General features: G+C 33.5%; 1 protein-coding gene across 1 annotated transcript; it reads left to right on the top strand.

Annotated features, from left to right (window-relative positions):
• The first annotated feature begins 7,340 nt into the window (after positions 1–7,340).
• LOC147397955 (pentatricopeptide repeat-containing protein At2g34400-like) lies at positions 7,341–10,208 on the top strand. Its single transcript, XM_086447048.1, has one exon. The coding sequence runs from the start codon at positions 8,123–8,125 to the stop codon at positions 9,272–9,274; it is 1,152 nt and encodes a 383-aa protein (XP_086303174.1). The 5' UTR covers positions 7,341–8,122; the 3' UTR covers positions 9,275–10,208.
• Positions 10,209–14,327: the final 4,119 nt, after the last annotated feature.

Below are 14,327 nucleotides of genomic sequence, written 5' to 3'. Positions count from 1 at the left end.
AGAGAGAATTTGTTAGAAAGCATGTCCGATTTTTAATTGGAAATGGGGAAGACACGTACATATAGAAGGATCCATGGTTACAAGAAGGGAGCATTATTTCTAGATTTGGCAACCGAGTTATAAATCAGTTCAATAGTCACTCAAATGCAGTTATTCGAAATTTTATTGTGGACAGAAGGTAGGTGTTTCCAAGACCATATAATAATCGCATGCAAACAATTATTGATATCATTTCAGAGAGATCAATTCCTAAGATGCTGATGAGGGATAGAATAATTTGGAAACTTACATCAAATGGACAATTCTCGTCTAAATCGGCTCACAAGGCGCTATGTGAAAGGCAAGAGCCAATTGGTTGGAAGAAAATTATTTGGAGTAATTGTATTCCAAGGTTTTCTTTTATTGCATGGTTAGCGGTTCAGAAGAGGCTTTCTACAGTGGAAAATCTAAATAAGAAGGGATTCAAATGGGTGTCTCAATGCTCTTTGTGTTATAGCCATCAAGAGACAAATAATCATTTGTTCTTTCGATGTCCATATACTAGATGGATATGGATTGAGTGTTTGAAGAAGTTTGGAATTTTGTGAGTAGGAGTGGACTCAATAGAGGCGGAAATTCAGGTGATTAAGAGTGTGAGATTTCAATGTAAACAGATAAAACAATTGCTTTATACTTCTTTTTGTGTAGTGGTTTACTACTGTTGGAAGGAAAGAAATCAGAGAGTGTTTGTAGAAATTAATTCCCCAAAGGAAGTTTTGAAATAGGTTGGAGAGGTGATACAAAACCGGTTTGATGGCTTATCAATTGAGGAAAGATTTAGTCATGTATATGGGCAGATTTTAAACAATTGGAGCTGCTGCTACTCCATTGTTAATTCAGATTTAAAGCTCATTTCTTGGTCAAAACTAGAGGTGGACGTGGTGAAAATTAATACTGATAGAGTTCGATCAGTGCAAGACTCGGGTTTGGGGTTTATTGGCAGAAATAGCGATGGTACATTACTTTTTATAGGTTGGAGCAATATTTCCGCAGATGACATTATCCAAATTCAGTTGCAAGCAATTTTAGAAGCTATGAGATATGCAAAGGCGAGGGGACTGAATCGTATTCTGATTTCTTCCGATTCTTTATAATCTATTAAATGCATAAAGAATGAAATCGTTTCATCATGTAAATATGAGGAAATGCTACTGGAAATTGCAGAACAGAGCCAAAATTTTGTGAGTTGTTCGTTTGAGTATTTGTGGAGAGAAACAAATCGGGCAACGAATTATTTAGCGAAATTGGGTACTTATTCAGATGGTTTTTTCGTTATTGAAGATATATGTAATGTTCCTCAAGAACTTTGGAGAATTGTTGAGGAAGACTTAATTTGTATCTACACTCGCTAGTAGTGTTTTAGGGTGGGGTCCTTTTAACCCCAGCTTATCAATCAAAAAAAAAAAAAAACAATAGGATCGGGTCCGGATTGGACCGAACCCAATTTGATGTACAAAATCTAAATAAACTTCATACATTTATATAATTTCTAACATATAAACGGATCGGGTCCTTATCAGATAAGGACAAGGTCAATCCAGTTTTGATCCTATAAGATATCAGATTGAAACCTTAACAAGTAGAAAGCTCTGGATAAACTAGAAGAAGAGTCAAAAGTAAGAAAAGATCTAAAGACCTACACCTTGATAATGGATGTCTCTCTCTAAGTGGAATTGTTTGAAAAGTATGATTCATGTTGCAAACCTAACATTTGGGATAAGTCGTAAAAGTAATTTTATTATATTTAAATATCTATTAATAAATTCTCAGTAGTAACTGTATTACTAGTAAAATTATATATTTTTCATATATGTCTAATTCGAGTTTCTAAACATGGTTTTCTTATCCATTAATGTAATAAGGAGTGCTTTGGTGCAATTCAAGGGTTCCATATAGATAAGAAAAGAGATGAAAACATTTTTCGCCCCCATTTTTGGGATATATATGACATGATTATGACGCTGACTAAGTGGGTAATGTATGTAGTAAACGGACATGAGTTATGCTTTTATATGAAACACAAATTCTTACTCCATGTCAACAGTAGAAAATAAGACACAATAAAGATTAGGGTATTTAGAAATACCCCATGTTAAATAGGTGATAGTAGGTTTACCTCCCCACCCATTGACCGTTAGTCAATGTTGCGTTTTCTTGATGATTTAACAGTGAAATTTTAGAAAATTTTCTTTCAAAATGCTATTAAAATATTTAAATTTCTAAATCAAAATTTCATTGTTAAATCATCAAGTAAAAGCATTGTTGACTTATGGTCAAGGGAGGTAAACCTAATCTTGCATTTTGCAAGGGGGTAAACCTAATATCTCCAATTTAACAGGAGGGTGTTTCTAAAATACCATATAGATTTAAATAGAGGACATAACCTCCGCCTTTGATTGATAGCCCATTGGGTACTAGAAAGAAGAGAGATCCCTTTGGAGTGGTGTTGGTTCCACATTGCTTTTGGTCATTATGAATCATTGTTAAGATTTTCTTCAAAAGATGATGAAGTGATGTAACTGATAAAATTAGGGTTAAGTAAGAAACCAAAGATCTTACTGGTTCTATTGCATTAGGGAACATTTTCTTGAGCTGCAACATCACAAAATTAGTGGCAGCCTTCTGAGATAACTTCTCTATGCCATAAGCAAACCGTCCGACCCATTCCAGTCGTTCTTTCCACTTATAACTATGGCTTTCAAGGTGTTTTTCCCCACTTAATTCTAGTGATCTTGCTTTCTCTATTTTCTCTCTTTATATATATATATATATATTTAAATAATTTACCCTCAAATAAAATAAGTACTGCATACGAACATATCCAAATGGTGTAAACAAAACAACCCCACTCCTTAAATTTTGGGTGATTTAGAAATGCCCCTGGACACACTTGAAATGCATTAAATACGAGTAATGCTCACAATGCAGCAGCAAATTTGCTCACAAGCAAAATGCTCCATTTGTGCCCACTGAGATGCTTGTCACATTTAAAATATGATTCAATACAAAAGTATTGAAGGGGATGAAATTCTATGAATTAAAAAAAAAAATTTATAAATTATATTTTACTATTGTATTTGAATTTTAAATGTGGATACTCAGTAACCATTCATTTTCACCACCAAGCTCATACGTGGTATGGGTCGCGTATGAGAGTGGAGTTACAACTGGAATTCGAGTTTATTTCTCTTTATCTTTACCAGTGAACTTATAATGTAAAGGTGGTCGTATACAAATGGAGTGTACATTTGGGAATCACATGCACGCCTGATAGGCATAGACGAAGATGATTAGTCAGTGATCACTAACAATCTATAGTAGTCGAACGTTTTGACACATCGAAAAGAGACCCATTGTTTATGGTTACGTCAAACGGCCAGTTTAAGCTGGATAAATGATCCCGTAAGTATGGTAAACGACGACTAGCTACAAAATCAGGAACTAATACTTTATTATGAAACATCATGTCTTATTTGGAAATGATCCAGTAGTAAATCCCAACTATTTAATTCCACTACTCCACCATTGTGTATTATGTATCTGTTGCCTTGTTTTGATATATAAAATGAAATGCATGTTTAATACTTTCATTTGGTCAATTAGATTTGTATAAAAAGAAAATGTTATAGTAAGTACTATTGATTGATGTAATGTGAGTTTTAAAATATTTAGTTGCTCATTTCTGGCTATATATTCCAGTTAATCGTAGTTTCTTCTATAAAACTCTTCAAGAAAGACTTGATTCTGATTCAAGAGAAGATAAATTCAAAAGTCCTTTTTTAGAAGTCAAAAACTCATTCTCGATTGAAAAAACACGAAGCCTTGAGAGAAGAAAATATATATAAACCTTTATAGAAGATCAAACACTGAAAACAACTATCAGTATATTAAAAAGTCTTTTCTCAACCTGTTAAGCCCGAAACCCAGAGTGAAGAAAGTTACACATGTAATCTTTATTTTTGTACTTAACTATTAATTAGAAGAAAACAATGAGATCTATATCTCCATCTGATCAAAGTCAATAAAATCATGTGATCTTATTACACAAATCTTGAGGTAGATTTGTGAAATTTGTTGTCGATAGAATAATCAAGTCAATGTTATGCTCTCTGGGAGGACCTATTCAAATAATTGTGCTAGACTTGGACCCAAGCGTAGGATCTATTAAAAATGGTCCATGTTATGTATTTTCTTAAGGAAGTTATGAAATGAGATTAGGATGTCAGTTGTTCACATTTAATCTTCATCCACAACCTTGACTCTTCATTTTAACAATATTCTAATGAGTGTTTTGTAGTCATTTTGCTTGTGGGATTAGTTCTCAATTATGCATAATACATATATATTTTCAATATTGAGATTGTTCTAAATTTTAACGTATAAGTTGGTTGGAATGATTTCCCTCTTGTTGTACATAACATCGACACTATTTTTTCTGATAAAAACAATTTTTGGAATCGACAGCACAATCAACATTGCTACAATATATGTTATTTATTTTTTACCAAGGGAGTGATGGAAGTGCCTGAATGTGTGATTACTTCTTTTTAAATGATTAGAATGCTATCCAAAGATTGGCCTACCCAGCCATCGCTTGAAGTCAACCCGCCCTGTTTATCAAGAAGCCTTAGAGTGGGGTTTACGGAATGAGCCATATAGCCTTAATCTGATCTACGAGTACCCTCGGTTTCTTAGTAGTTTCTTACTGACTTATACTACACTACTTTACTTTACTATCACTACTATACTCTACTAGCTGCATAAGCAACCGATGCACCCAAGGCATTCATTCCCCAAGCATCGGTTTCATCCATGGCTTCATCAATCGAATTTATCCAAGCTATATCCCCCAACTTATCTTTTTATTTTTATTTTTATTTTTTTTTTGGAAATGCTTTCAACATGTTTAATTCAGAGCTTATATTAGCATCTGACATTACTACAAATATAAATTATTCTTGGAGTTATTGGTTAGTCATGAGGCATTTTCAATTTCTTAAAAAATTATTTCTTTTAGATCATAAACGAAGCATATAACAATAAAAATATTGGTTGGTTCAAAAATTGAGGTGTATATTCAGTTTTGAATAAGATCATGTGTTATTTAGTTAAAAGGAATGCATGATTTTTATTAAAAAAATATTTAAGTGATTGCACAAAACTGTGTTAAAGTCGAGCCATAGATGTGTTTCCTCAAGATGTGCATGAAAATCATCTATGGTAATGTCTACGCCTCCACATCAGTGAAGTGTCTACCACAATGTCTTGCGTAGTCACTCCAATTCTACTCTTTTATTAATCTTTTTTTTTTAAATAATATCTCTATAGATATACATTTTTAATCATCTATGTTTAAAATAAAATACTTTAAGTTTTAACTGATTGTGTAGAGAGAGAGAGAGAGAGAGAGAGAGAGAGAGAGAGGGGTGGGGTTTCTTACACTTGCTATTGAGCTATCACTTTTGTGCCTATTATTTTGTACAAAAAACTCTGATCTTAATGCTCGTCTATTGTTGTGTGGCCTTAACTCGGGTTTGTAGGACCAGGTTCCTTGTTTTCTCAAAACCACAAAGATTTGCTTGAATGCTTCAAGAATTGAAGATAGTTGTGACCACTAGGACTATCACCTAACCGTTAAAGATGGGAACTTGCATAGTTTAAGTTACACTACTAAACGAATTATCTTCGTTGTAATTATTTTTAGGAATTTTCCTCTATGAAATCCAATTACATTCTCACCATTAATATCTTGTTTGTAAGTGAGGGGGAAAAATATATGAAACATGTGGTTCTTCACCATTAGATTTATAAAAATAACAAATTATAATTATATGTAATAGAGACATATCTCTATAGATATGCATTCGTGTGATTGTAAGTAAGATGGCAAAAATTTATAAAATGTTGTGGTTGTTCACCATTTTATTGTTAAAAATAATGAATTACCATTTTTTGTAAAGCAGTCCTATATCCACGTAGATTCATGCAAGTGCATTTTAAATTTATCATGAAGAAAATAATTAATAAAAAAAGTCATGATAAAATATCATATATATATATATATATATATATATATATTTTTTTTTTTTTGCACACTCACTTTACTCAATTTAGCGTAGATACAAAGGGTAGGGATCTGGAACATTGTGTCGTATCTAACAAAGGTTAAGTGGCATCCCAATTCATGTCACGTGGTATTTTTGGGACCCACTGATCATATGGATATGTTGTCCATCCCTTGATAAACTTACATACCAAAAATCATAGTATTTGATAACTGATCTATGCTCTTGAAAAAGAGTTTGAATCCAACGATTCAAAATCATTCTTTAAGACAATGCTAAAATCAATGCACATCATCAATCAAACTGATATTTTGTGGGTAAATTTAACAAGAGATGGATCACATATCCATACCGTCAATGAGTCCCATAAATATCACGTGGGTAAATTTAACAAGAGATGGATCACATTTCTCCAACTTCAAAGACATCATATTCCTAGGAAAATGCTGGAATGACATAAGGTGACAAAATGGCGCACGCACCTTTTAAAAATTCTCTGGAATGTTTTTCCAACTTAGCCATCTATATCACATAGATATCTCAGAATTGACACGTGGTATCTTAAGGAAGTAATTTAGAGATAAGGGATAGGGTTGTATGCCACGTGCTTAATTCAGATTATGAAGATGTAATGTTGTGTATCACGAGGAGTACAGATTGATTACTCATTTCTTTTGATATGCACATTCATAATATGAGTACATTCATAGCCATCCTTAATTTTTTGGGGTTAGTGATCCCAATTATGGCTGGAAATCACCATTAAAGCTTTTTAATTCAAGAATTTTTTATTTTTTAGATTTGGAGTTGCTGATATGATACATAAATTTATTTATTTATTTATTTTTTTAAGATTATTAATCCCAATTATGATTAGAAATCACCATTAAAGCTTTTCTATGTCAAGAATTTTTTATTTTTGGGACTTGGAGTTACAGATATAATACATGAATTTTTTTTAATTTTTTTGTTTTGAGTTATTGATCCCAAAGACTTACCAATGTCAATACAAAAAGTTTTAGCGATGGGACCCATAACTCAATAATGATTGATAGACTTACGAATCTTTCAAAAACATTATAAAGTTTCGCATGGACAGTGAGATTCTCACAGTTTGGACAGTGAGATTCTCACAGTTCTGACGTGGCTTAGAGTCTACGTCACCCATTTAATGAGTCAGCTGCCGCATCATATTTCAGCAGCCATGTCATTAATGAAACCTTTTAATTCTTCTCCTCTTCTCTCTCTCTCTCTCTCTCTCTGTTAAAACAACCAGAAACGCCTTCTCCTCTTCTCTCTCTCTCTGTTAAAACAACCAGAGACGATCATCTTTCCATCTCTTCCTCGAGACGATCATCTTTCCATCTCTTCCTCGATATGATGGAACACCATCATATCTGCATGTTCACACCAACATCATTTCCTTACATCTCTCCATCTCTCCATCTCTTCCTCGAGATGATCATCTTTGGTTCTCACCAACCAGACACCATCACCTTCAGATTAGTTCTCAAGGCGGCCTGTTTCGAAACCAACAATTACCCATTCGCATTGCAAGTTCATGCTTACATGATAAAGCTCCTCGATTCAAACTTTCCAGACCTGATCACTTACACTTGTTTGATCAAATAATGAATTCGGATCGATAAAAAATGCGCGCCAAATATTCGACAAAATTATCCAGAGAGATGTTACTGCTTTTACTTCCATGATTATGGGTTACACCAGGGAAGGGAATTTAGATGAGGCGTTAAGGTTGTTCAAAACCATGATAGAGACAGAAAATTTCGCACCAAATGAATTTGGCTTTACTTGTGTTTTAACCGCTATCGCTGGTTGTCGTTGTATATTCGAGGGAAAACAAGTCCATGCTCATATAGTAAAAGCATCGTGGTTGCGATCCAATGTGTTTGTTGGGACTGCGTTAATCAATACGTACACCAATTGCAATGTAGTGGACAGTGCTAAAAAAGGCTTTCTTGGAGATTTCCACACCAAATGTGGTATCATGGAATGCAATGATTGCTGGAAATTTTAGTGGTAAAGAAGTTCTGGAGCTCTTTGGTACGATGCGTGACTCTGGCATGAGTCCTGATCATGTGACCTTTGCAACTGTTCTTTGGGCTTGTAGAGCTGTTAGTCTGTCTTCAGTCCGGCAAATACATAGCCTGATCATTAAGACAATTGGGGTTGTAGTGGATCTATTTATTGGTTGTGCTCTTTTCGAGATATATGTAGATGAGGGATGCGTCCCTGATGCTCGGAAGGTTTTCGATGGAATTCGCAGAAAAGATATTACGGCTTTTAATTTGGCAATTCAAGGGTACATGCGAAATGGGCATACAAATAAAGCGGTTAGCTTGTTTTATGAAGCCCTTCAGGTGGGTATGGAACTGAATGAAATGATTTTGACATCACTTTTGGTCCAAATTGGAGGTCTGTACCAAGATAAGCAATTGCATGCTCTAGTTACAAAGTTAGGTTTTCGTGGAACCAATTGTAGTGATGGTTCCAATATTGCTAGCTCATTGGTCATGATGTATACAGAGTTCCATTGTTTGGATGATGCAATATGGGTCTTTAACCAAATTCATTCCCCCTATCTAGTTTTGTGGACTTCAATGATATCCAGTTTTTCACGGAACGGTGAAAGCCTAGAGGCACTTGAACTCTACATACTCATGTTGTTGGAAGGACTAGCTAAGCCTCCAAACTATTACACATTCTCCTGTGTATTGCATTCATGTGCAAGTCTTGCCGTAGTGGAAGAAGGGAGACAGATTCATGCTCAGGTAATTATGCCGAATCCCAATGTTGGATCCGATGTATTTGTTATGAGTGCCCTAGTAGACTTGTTTACTAAGTCTGGCTGCATCAAGGAAGCGAGAAGACTCTTTGATAGTATGCCAGGACGGGACATAGCCACGTGGAATGCCATGATTGCCGGCCTAGCACAACATGGGTATGCTCAAACAGCCATTGAAACCTTCCAAGAATTACAAAATACACCAACTATAGAGCCCAACCATATCACATTTGTAGGAGTCCTCTCTGCTTGCAGTCACAGCGGCCTCATGGAAGAGGGGTATCAATATTTCAAACTAATCAAGGAACCCACAATCGATCACTATGCATGTTTAATTGATATCCTAGTCACTATGCATGTTTAATTGATATCCTAGGAAGGGAAGGACATCTAGAAGAAGCATTGAGCATAGTAGAAGAAATGCCATATGAGCCATATGAAATTATATGGTCATCATTGCTTAGAGCAAGTGCAACTCATGGTACCATAGATGTTGGTGAGTATTCAGCAAATCATCTTTGGAAGTTGAATCCAAAAGATCTGGGAACTTATATTGCTCTCTCAAATATTTATGCTGCCGCGGGTAGATGGGAGGATGTAAATAAGATTAGGAAGTTGATGAAGGATCGAGGACTAAGGAAAAATCCCAGCCTCAGTTGGCTAAGGGTAGATGGAAGGACTCTTGTTTTCCTTGCAGCAAACAACAAAAGTAGCAAAATTAAATCGATTTTTGCTCCTCAGATGTATGAAGGCCTATGAGAGAAAAACATGGAAAGTTGAATGTGAACATGTTCCTTCATCCTCCTTTGATAAGGGAGGTTGTGGATTCAAATCTTGTCAAGAACAATTTGTGGTCGTGGGTTTGAGCTTTTCAATGGACATGATTTTGGTGCTTTATTCTTGAAGACACTTAAGCCAGACATGACATATTTTATGAAGCATCCTTGTGGATTTTCAGTAGTGGTTGCTAGTATGCATGTTTCATTGACATAGTCAGTACTTCTGAATATATATTTTTTTGGAGATATTGGAGTAGCTAGCTTATGGTACAGGATGCCACAAACCGGATGAAGGGCTTCTTCCAGCTCAGCCTTTGTCCTGACATCCAAATAACTTATCAACAACGTTGTTGGGTTTGAAGATTCAAGGTGGCACACTTAATGTACAAACGGAAAAGCTCTGCAAAGTATACAACTATATGTATATTGCAATGCGAAGGGAATAACAATCGAGGTGTGTTTTATGACTACTATTGTGTACAATCAAAGAGATGCTATACATTTTTTTTCCCATCCAGAGTACAAAATCCCTGTAATAGCATCTTGATATTAATCAGGAATCCTTTTTCATTCCATTTACTATTTTGACATTGACAAATGATAAACTGACAATCTTGACGTGCACAAAACCATAGATCTTTTTCCTTGTGTATCCAAAAGAAAAAGATCTATGGTTTTGTGCATTGCCACATCAAGAGAATCATGTTGTCGCAACTGTTGACATTTTATTAAGAAAATGATAAATAATCTCTTTCCAAAAACCCAACAAAGATAGGCTTTACCACCATTTGTCATGTTCATAATAAACCAATAAGACAAGTTGTGAGGGACGCTCCATTGGTGGGATGACCTGGGACTTGGGTTTTAAATGATCATACCATTTTCCATATCATTTTCTCCTCCACAGTCACACCTGGATTTTGGTTTTACTAGATGAGGAAAAAGCTCTGAGCTTGAAAGAGTCTGATCAACAAAGGTATCATTGCCAGATGAATGTATCATCCATTTTCTTCTTTCTTTATTCCATATCTCTAGGTGTGTTCATACCCTTAGTCGTTGTGTTGCATAAAATTTTGTTAATTTGTCTGTTATTTAAAAAATAAAAAAATAAAAACGTAAAACGGCTCAAGTGTAGTTATCAAAGTACCTTTCATCTTTACTCAAGTTTTCAACCAAACTTAACCTTAAAAAATGAAATGAGATTACTAAAATAACTATCATCTTTATCAAAATACCCTTCATCTTCTAAAATACCCTTCATTTTTAACAAAATACCCTCATCTTTATACAAATTTTCAACTGAACTTAATTTAAAAAATAAAATAAGATTACCAAATACCCTTAATCTTTAATCAAATTTTCAACCAAAATTAACCTTAAAAAATAAAAGAAAATTACCAAAATACTCTTCATCGTTACCAAAATACATTTCATCTTTACCAAAATACCCTTCATCTTTACCAAAATACCTTTATATTTAAACAAATTTCCAACCAAACTTAAACTTACAAAATAAAAAAAAAATTATCAAAATACCCTTAATCTTTAATCAAATTTCCAATCAAACTTAACCTTAAAAATTAAAAGGAAATTATCAAATACCCTTCGTCTTTAGCAAAATACTATTCATTTTCCAAAATATTATTCATTTTTACCAAAATACCCTTCACCTTTAATCAAATTTTCAATCAAACCTGACCTTAAAAAAGAAAAGGGGATTACTAAAATACCTTTCATCTTTACGAAAATATCCTTCATCTTTACGACCAAGACCAAAAGTAATTCATCATCACTACTTTATTACCAAAATACTCTTCATCTTTATATGGATGTTGGATTGTGTATTATGCAAGTATTTCTTTATCTGAAAATTTTCATATGTTCATTTTCAAAAGGAGATGCTATCCAAACTTTTAATAGAATTATAAAATTTATAAATTTATTTAAATTGAAAATAATAATTTTTATAATTTTTTAATATATATATATATATAGGGTCGGGTTCCGTAGACACATAAAACTACTCATAAAGCTACAACAATTTTGTCTTATATGATTAAAAATATTCAGAATGGGCTGATGTTTTGTGAGGATGATCTCTGTGGTGAGGGGATCATCCTTGTAAAAAATCATTCCATTTCAAAACTTCTAACCCCATCAAAAGTGATTTACAAAATTTGGACGGTTTAAAATTTTTCAACTTGTAAACATGGGGCTAGAAGTTTCATAATAGGCTGATTTTTGGCAAGGATGATCTCCTCACCATAGAGATCATCCTCAAAAAAAAATCAACCCATTCCAAACATTTTTTCCCATATAAGACAAAACACGTTGTAGCTTTATGCGTATACAGATCCTAATCTATATATATATGGGTGGGGTTCCTACGACCCTCATTTCGACTCACATTGCGACACAGTGTTTGTCTTATATGGGCAAAAATGTTTGGAATGGGCTGATTTTTTGTGAGAATGATCTCTGTGATGAGGGGATCATCCTTGCAAAAAATCATCCCATTCCAAAACTTCTAACCCCATCAAAATTGATTTACAAAAATTGGACGGTCTAAAATTTTTCAACTTGTAAACATGGGGCTAGAAGTTTCATAATGAGCTGATTTTTGGCAAGGGTGATCTCCTCACCATAGAGATCATCCTCACAAAAAATCAGCCCATTCCAAACATTTTTGCCCATATAAGACAAAACACTGTGTCGCAATGTGAGTCGTAATGGTGGTCTACGGAACCCAACCCTATATATATATATATATATATATATATATATATAGTAATTATATACTTATTAAGGTATTCTACTCAATTTTGGTGCATTATCAATATTAAGGGTATTCTGGTAATTTTACCAGAATCCAACAATAAAAACTGTCAAATAAACACTTCTATAATGAACAAACTTCTATTGGATGTGACTTTTCAGGCTCTAGACTTTTGCTTCTTCCACAAGCTAGCTTTTGGAGTTGGAACTGGAGTTGGCTTCTGTAAAGAATATACCCTAAACTTATCTAAGATGATCTTGCTTAGGCTTCATCAACATCTCTAATAGAGGTTTAGCCACAGATCATAGCAAGAATAATACAAGCAAAATAAAAATTAAAATTAAAAGAGAAGAGAGTGGGAAGAAAGTGAAGCTCCTTTTGTTAATCTTGACTTAAAACTGACAGCGTACTCCTTCTATTTACAAAGCTTGATCATAAAATAAACTAAAACTCTAAAATTTTAAAAATAGAAGAAAGGATGTAGAAGAAGATAGGAGAGGATAACCTTAGAAGAGATGAGATATTTTGACTCTGGTCTGATAGAGACTAGATTATGATTTCTTTATGATTCGGAACACTTTCGTGTTTTACAAAGAATCTAAATTCTATTCTATTACATCACAAATCATGTTGCCTTAACATTGCACAAATCTCAAGAAAAAATTGATCAATATCACTGTGCCACTCAAGGGGTTTTCGGCACCGCCGTTAGTGTAGGCCCAATGGATCTGAATTTTTGTCCATAGTCTTGTCTTGGGTCCTAGATTACAATGTTCTTCTTAATTCATACTAGTTTATCCTTCTAGATTTCGTGACTTTGACATATATAAATAAATAACCGAAATTGATGTGTTGGCACCCCAACCATTCACTTATTTTCTTTATTTCTAATTGATGTGTAATAAGTATAAGTTGAGGTGCCAATAGCAACTCTCTAAGGAAAAGCCTCATCCTTAGGAAATGATTTGATAAAATTCTCTTTCTTTGAAAAAATGATTTGATAAAAAAAATCCCCCTTCATCATTTGAAATTTTGAATGATAGATTGGGAGACAGAGAGAGATGGGTGGATGTCATATATTATTAAATAAATTTAATTATGCATTATTTTAATTTTGTAGGCAATTTTAGTTTTTAAACCAAATTGATCTTTTTTTTTTTTTTTTAGAATAAGTACAATCAAAATTAATCTTATTGTAAATCAAGCTAATTCCCTCATACAATTAAACTGGTTTTGGCATCGTTCAATTGATATTATGTGATTTGTGACTAATTGGTCACATATTTTTAATTATGTTTTTTAAAATAAAAACTAGAAATTAAAAGTACTGTATATGATAAATATAGATTATGAGCACACTATGCAATTACTGTCATAATGCAGATATCATTTTAGACAAACCACAAAAAACTATCAGTCCATTTCAAAAATAACCACAAAAATCAGGCAATGTGTATTACAAATTTACTATTATTATTATTTGTAATTAAAGAGATTTCATCCATAAGAGGGATCGAAAAAAATCCAATGTGAAGGTCGTGAAAACCATCAAAGGACACAGAATAATAGAACAGAAATCGACAACAAAGCTGAATACAAAAAGAAAAAGAAAAAAACAAATAAAGTACTTAAACTTCTCAAAACTTAATGTGAGGTCGAAGCTGTCCAACATTATTTCCATGTAAAACCTGATACTAGAGATAAGAAACCTATGTAGATTTAAATTGATAATCTTGGGTTGCCCCAAGGTGTCCTAGTTTTGAAACATTCCACAAACTTTCCGCTACAGTAATATAAATACTTAATAATCAATAATAATTTATGGTATAAAATGAGAAGTAATGCCTCTGCATATCCTTTCA

Source organism: Akebia trifoliata, chromosome 7, assembly GCF_017979445.1.
Source record: "Akebia trifoliata isolate Shusen 1 chromosome 7, ASM1797944v1, whole genome shotgun sequence".
Lineage (NCBI taxonomy): Eukaryota > Viridiplantae > Streptophyta > Magnoliopsida > Ranunculales > Lardizabalaceae > Akebia > Akebia trifoliata.
The sequence above is the reverse complement of the archived record's forward strand: the minus strand, read 5'-3'. Positions and strand labels throughout refer to the sequence as shown.

What these genes read in the sequence shown, in the direction of transcription:
- LOC147397955 (XM_086447048.1), top strand. Translation starts at nt 8,123, where the DNA reads ATGATTGCTGGAAATTTTAGTGGTAAAGAAGTTCTGGAGCTCTTTGGT.